General features: G+C 34.0%; 1 protein-coding gene across 1 annotated transcript; it reads left to right on the top strand.

Annotated features, from left to right (window-relative positions):
• The first annotated feature begins 862 nt into the window (after positions 1-862).
• On the top strand, positions 863-2,911 carry LOC107457736 (uncharacterized). The gene has a single exon (XM_016075902.2). The coding sequence runs from the start codon at positions 863-865 to the stop codon at positions 2,909-2,911; it is 2,049 nt and encodes a 682-aa protein (XP_015931388.2).
• Positions 2,912-7,377: the final 4,466 nt, after the last annotated feature.

Below are 7,377 nucleotides of genomic sequence, written 5' to 3' on the forward strand. Positions count from 1 at the left end.
TTATGCAGAGTAGTCCACTAAACTAATATTCTTAGTCCTGTTATATTTGCGCATAATAAAATCCAACTAACTAGGCTTCTTTGGATGGCTTCTTTCAACGCCACATATAACTCATTATTTTACAGGTCTCGTCAAGAAAGAAACTAAAAAAGAAAAAAAGAATTGTGGTCTGTGTTCTTTATTAGAAAAAAAAGAAAATTAATATTTTTTTAAAAATAATTAGAAAATATTTATTTTTTAAGTTTCTTTTTTTCTCATTTCATCTTATTTTTTATTTGATCTCCTTAATGCATCTAGATGTTAGTACTGATCATACTTGGAGGCAGTTTTCATTAAATAATACTGCACTTAAAATAGACATCCATTAATCCTGACTTGAGTTATAGTTTTAGTTCCAACTTAATAATTCACTATGTGGTTTGCAGATACTTAATAAAAACTGGATCTGTTCTTTTTTAAATTTTCTAAATAGAATCCTATGTGAATGAAAATACCTCATTTATGCTGATCCTGTTTTGAATGTTGGAAAACATAAAGTTTTTAGTCTTGTTCTATTTCAGGTTCTTTTGTCAATTTTCTCATTATTGACGGATCCCAACCTGCTAAGTATGAAGCTACTGCACGCAGCTGAACACTAAGTGCAAATTATTGCGGCATGACCTCGTAAGATATTTCTATCTTATACTTATTTGCTTTTATATGTTTATGTTATTCTTTTGCACTTTTTAATATATTTTATATTAAGCAACTGTGCATATATAGCAAGTTTCAGATTCCATTTTGATAAATAAAAATCGTTTTTAGTTTAATAGTAATATCACTATGAACAATTAGGTTTTCCCAGGACTCATCCAAGAACTGGATGAGTTTACCAAGACAAAGCCAAGAGTTTAGAGACGGCGTCAATATATTCTTGGACTATGCTTACTCCGTTGGAAATCCTCAAGGAGAGGAAATTCTATGTCCTTGTGCAAAATGTTGCAACTTCCTTTGGGGTCAAAGAGAGTCTATTTATAGCCATTTAATATGCTTTGGATTTGTCAAGGGCTATACACGATGGGTTAATCATGGGGAAAGTGTAATTGGTATGGATGTCGATACTGGTGATACCGGTGAGATTTATTCATGCGATGACATTGAAGGCTTGCTAGACGAAAGGTTTAGGAATGTGGCAGATGTTGAGGGAGAAAAAGAAGGTATGAACGAAGATGCAAAGAAGTTCTATAATTTGGTTGACGAGGCTAGCAAGGAACTATATCCTGGTTGCAAGGAATTTTCTACGTTATCTTTCACCATCCGACTATACTTGTTGAAGTGTCTACATGGATGGAGCAATGCCTCGTTCACTTCCCTCCTGGAGTTGTTGAAAGAGGCTATTCCTAACTTGAATCTCCCTTCTTCTTTCAACAAAGCCAAGGCTATGGTGAGAGATTTAGGTCTTGATTATAAAAAGATTGATGCATGTCCAAATGACTGCATGCTATATTGGAAAGAGCACGAAAATGAAACATGTTGCCATGAATGTGGAACGTCTCGTTGGATTGAGCCTGCGGTAGTTGAAGGTGACATATCTTCAAAGAAAGCTCACAACATTCCTGCAAAGACATTACGGCACTTTCCCCTAATTCCCAGGCTTCAAAGGCTATTCATGTGCTCAAAGACCGCTAAGAATATGAGTTGGCATCAGAAAGAGCGTAAAAAGGATGGAAAGCTAAGGCATCCTGCCGATGGTCAATCATGGAAAGATTTTGATAACCGACATTCAGAATTCGCCAAGGAACCTCGTAACTTGAGACTTGGTTTGGCGAGCGATGGATTCAATCCGTTTCGAACCATGAGTATATCTCATAGCACATGGCCGGTTATTTTAATGACTTATAACTTGCCACCATGGATGTGCATGAAACAAGAATACTTCATGCTTTCTCTGTTGATCCCGGGACCAAAATCGCCAGGAAATGATATTGACGTGTACCTGCAACCATTGATTGAGGAATTGAAGGAGTTATGGGAACTTAGGGTAGAAACATACAATGCCGCAAGAAATAAAACTTTTCAAATGCATGCAGCTCTCTTATGGACAATTAGTGATTTTCCTGCATATGCAATGTTATCCGGGTGGAGTACAAAGGGGAAACTAGCTTGCCCTTCTTGTAACTATGGGACTTGTTCTAGTTATCTTACACATAGTCGGAAGATGTGTTATATAGGTCATCGTGTTTTTTTGCCCGAGGAACATCCATGGAGAACTAATAAAAGGTCATTTAATGGAAAAGAAGAACATCGAAAAGCTCCACCGTTGCTAGAGGGCATGGAAGTTTTAAGTCACTTAGATTCTATGGAGAATTCCTTTGGGAAGACAAAAACAAAGGTGAATGAAAGCCCGTGGAGAAAAAGGTCAATCTTTTTTTATTTACCTTACTGGAAGTATAACACATCAAGACACAATCTTGATTTAATGCATATAGAAAAGAATATAGTTGACAGTATTCTTGGAACTCTCTTGGATATATCTGGAAAGACAAAAGACCACCTAAATGCTCGATATGACTTGAAAGAAATAGGCATTCGTAAGAATCTTCATCCAAAAGAAATAAGAGGTCATAGAAAAGTGAAGTTTGCAAAAGCATGTTTCTCCATGACTAAAGCTGAGAAATCAATTTTTTGTGATGTCTTGAAGAAAGCAAAGCTACCTGATGGTGCTGCCTCAAATATTTCTCGATGCGTGAACCTTGCAGAAAGAAAAGTATCAGGTTACAAGACTCATGATGCCCATTTTATGCTGCATTATTTGCTGCAAATTCCCATCAAAAGTATACTTCCAGATTCGGTCGCAATCCCTTTAATTCGGCTTGGCTCTTTTTTTCGTCAGTTATGTCAAAAGGTTATCACATTAGAAGAGATAAATTAATTGGAAGCAGAGATTGTGATAACACTATACCAATTGGAGAGGATTTTTCCTCCTTCATTTTTTGACATAATGATGCATTTGCCTATTCATTTGGCTAATGAAGTGAGACTAGGCGGCCCAGTTCAATTTCGGTGGATGTATCCTCCCGAAAGATACATGTGTACTTTGAAGTCATATGTTCGAAATAGAAGTCGTCCTGAAGAATCTATTGCGGAGGCCTACTTGGTTGATGAGTGTTTAACTTTTTGCTCACGTTATTTACATGATGGTGTTCAAACAAAATTGAATAGAATACCCCGGAATAATGATGCTAATGACTTTGAAGCGGAAATTTCACATTCATTTCCAATTTTGTTTCCTAAGAAAGGCTGTCCATTGGGAGCAAAGAAGGGTGAGATTTTTTCTCTTGACAACAAGTCTCGAAACCAAGCCCATAGCTATATATTATTGAACTGTGGAAAAATTGAAGACTATGTTAGGTAAATCCTACTTACCAAACATATTATTGAACTGTCTATTTCTTTTAATTTTTTTAATTATGAATCATGGAATTATCTCTAGGTTTTACTTACGAAAATCCTAATTTTGGATTTAGAGAGCATGAGGCTGATCAACAAGGAACAAGTTGGGTGAAAGCTAAGAACCATAGTATGAACTTTCCCTCATGGTTTAAAGCACGTGCCATGCGTCAGAATGTTCCAGATTGGATTAAGGAGCTTTCTAGAGGGCCTAACAAGATTGCAAAAAGATATTCGGGGTATTTTATCAATGGGTATAGATTTCATACTAGGCAACGTGAGGCAAGACGCAAGACGCAAAATAGTGGTGTAACTTTAGTTGCGTTGACTACGAGCTTTGCAAGTGCAAAGGATCCAAATCCAATTCGTGCAAAAGTTTCCTACTATGGCAGAATAAATGATATAATTGAGTTAGACTACTTTGGCAATTTTAAGGTTGTATTGTTTAAATGTGACTGGTATGAGACTCAAGAGGATGGCTATGGCTCTTCGTATGTTCAATTCAACAAAAAATGCTATCAAGAAGAACCTTTTGTGTTGGCATGTCAAGTACACCAATGCTTCTATGTGCAAGATCCATTTGATCAAAATAAACATTATGTTATGAAGTCAATTCCAAGGGATTTATTTAGCATAGGTGACGAAGCTGATGTTGATCCCCAAGCTATATATGAAAAAGAGCCATCTGACAGTCAATGGGTCCTTCTATACCCAATGATAATGGTGAAATTGATTTGATTAGGGGTGACTTGCACGAAGTTGTTATAGATGCTTCAAAAGGAGTTCTTCTTTCACAAGAATACAACACAGAATCAGAAGATAATTCCGAAGACGACATTGAATGATTTATACTTTTTTCCTTCATTACACTAAATAGTAGGGAAGTGGAATGAAAGATGTATATACTTTAACTTTTTAATTGCATTAAACAGTAGGGAAGTGGAATGAAAGATGTATCACTTTTTTATATATGTGTCTTATGGCATGCCTTCTTGTTTATTACTATTAAATAGTAGTCTTCAATTACATCCTCAGCAAACAGCTCCTTCAGTTCCACAATGTTATCTCCTTCAGCTCCTTCTTGTTTATTACTATTAAATAGTAGTCTTCAATTACATCCTCAGCAAACAGCTCCTTCAGTTCCACAATGTTATCTCCTTCAGCTCCTTCTTGTTTATTACTATTAAATAGTAGTCTTCAATTATATCCTCAGCAAACAACTCCATTCAGTTTCTTAATGATTTATTAAAGGCTGAATTTGGTGTTAGGAAAGAACTTTATTTACATTGCCAAATTCTAATGTCTAATGTCATCTTTTATTTTGTTTTATTTCAGAAATACAATGGAAACAAGAACTACTCCAAAGCGGAAAAGACTGGTAAAACAGTATCAAAGCAACAAGCAATTCATGTAGAAAAATACAGCAGAAATTCATAAGAAGCAGCATTTTATCTCTCCAATGATGGCTGGTGGTCATGGACAAAAGAGAAAAGAGCCTTGATTCAGGAACACAAGCTGTTATTGTAAGTCATAATAAGTTGAAGTAGAACTGCCTTAATTTACAAATTGATCTAAAATAAAATTGCCTTAATTTACAGTATTATTTTAAGTCAGATTGTCCTGTATAAAACTTAAAAAGTATTGTTATAGTATGTAATATGTATATATCTTGATTTTAGAGCCTTCAAAGTCAATTTCCCCTGGAGGAGGATTCTTCTTGAAAGCTAATATAATTTATAAATAACTAATTAAGTAGATTTAAAACATACATGATCATGTTTTGTGGGGTCCATAATTAAAATATACATGTGAATTGCTTATGCTTTAATTTATTTAGATATAGCAGGCGAGAAGTCAAAGATACAAATGTTAAATGATATATTACCTCTTAATTCTAATTAAAATAACATTGACTTGTCACAAACTCACAATAGTGTCCCGTGTCCTTTTAGAGTTTGGGATTTGGTAGGCATTAATTTAAGACAGCTTGCTTTTTTAGGTTTGAAATTAATCAAATCATCCTTTAATTTCTGTCATCTATTTATATTTAATGGGTAGCTGATATGGACATGACTGGTAAACAGAGCTCTCAGCCATCAACTTGAATAAAATGTGTGTTTCTAAAATACATATTATTAAGTGAATACAATTTTTGTGAAAAGGACATAAAATCTAAGTTTTAACTTTTAATATGTTCATTATATCATTATTAAAAGTATTAAAAGTTCCCCCAATGAAGTTCTCATCTCAGAAACTTCCATTAATGCTGCATCCCTACTCTCATTTGCTTCCATTAACTCCCTTTTGAATAACACCTTTACTTTTAGGCTGTTTTGGAAAGAAGCATGAGAATCAGTGAGTGGAACAAGTTAAAATTGTTATGTTTTTTTTAATAGGATAAACTTAAGAGCCACCAAGAAGCTGGAGACACTCCCGAGAAAGCATTTACTGCAGTATTAGGCAAAGAACAACCAGGAAGAGTTCGATGTTATGGGAGGACAATCACAAAAACATCTCTGCAGAAAGAACGGGAGATTGCTAAAATTAAGCAACAACATACAGAGACTATAAGTTCAATGAAAACTGAACTTCATGAGACAAAAGATAGAGTCCAAAGTTTGGAGGATCTTGTGAAGCTTCTCTTGCAACAGAGTTCTCTTGGCACAAATATTGATGAAGCACTGTCTTTATTACGAGCCAAGGAATCAACACATGATATAAATAGTAAGCAATGTTCGAATGGCAACGATCGTCCTTCCTCATCAACTCGTGATCCAAAGTGATGACCAGGTATAACAAAAAAATTTGCAGTAATTTTTGTGATTTATCATTTATTGGGAATGGACTATCAACATTTTTGGCCTTTGCTTTCTCTGTCTTCTGCCATCTTACTTCATGGTGACTTCTGCAATACATTCTTGCTATTTTTAATCAATCATCTTTTTTTCTTTTTCCTTTTTAATTACTTATTTTTGTAGCGTTGTGCTACTGTGAGGAAGAAAATTTTTTCCTCATTGCTGAAATAATGTGGCTATGTTGGGGAGTGATGCGTGTTGTCACTGCAACAGACTCTAGTAACTGCTGTCTCATTCACAGGAATGGCAGAAATTGTCAACGGAGTTGTTTCATATATTTATCTTTTCATTTCTTCCCCCTTCAAATTTATGTTTCAGTCATTTATATGCTGTAACTTTATAAGTTGTTTCAATGGATTCTACACTAAAAAATTGAAGTATATGGATCTTGAATTATTCTGTTCCTTTGATTTTATTCTATTAGTGTTGTTTTGCTATTTTATGGAGAATCATATGGTTCGAACTTAGAACAATTTGGAAGTTTTCTGACACTTGTATTTTCAGCTGACACAGGTTAAGAATTATTGCCTTAATAGGGAAGTTTGATGTTACTCGCACATAGTTATTAGGGGAGTATAACAATGGCTATTGCAGCAGTTATTGGACTCAGTGGAGGCAAGAGGATTTTGAGTTCATCATACCATTACTCTGATGTTACCGAAAAGCTTTTATTTGGCACTAATTTTGGATCCACACACTATCAGATTGTTCCAACAAAGTCAAGCATAGATATAAAATATGCAAGTAGATTGACATCTTTTTGATAAATATTAATTACTATTTTGTTATGACAATTATTGTTAGACAAGAATTTTATTATTTTGTTGAGAATTATTGATGAACATGTATTTGAAATACTAATTGAACTTTTTAATATCTATTTTAATTAGAATTTTATTATTAGTTATTTTGTCTCTTTTATAATTTTTTTCTATTGTGCACAAATTTATTTATTAATTAAAATAATTACACATGTATGAACAAAAAATTTTATTGTAAATTTTATTTTTTTGTATTTTTTATTACAAAAATAATTTTTATTTTTATCAAAAAGGCAACCCTTTTATTAGTTGCATATTTTGAATATTAGACA

This window comes from Arachis duranensis, chromosome 7, assembly GCF_000817695.3.
Source record: "Arachis duranensis cultivar V14167 chromosome 7, aradu.V14167.gnm2.J7QH, whole genome shotgun sequence".
NCBI classification, from domain to species: Eukaryota; Viridiplantae; Streptophyta; class Magnoliopsida; order Fabales; family Fabaceae; genus Arachis; species Arachis duranensis.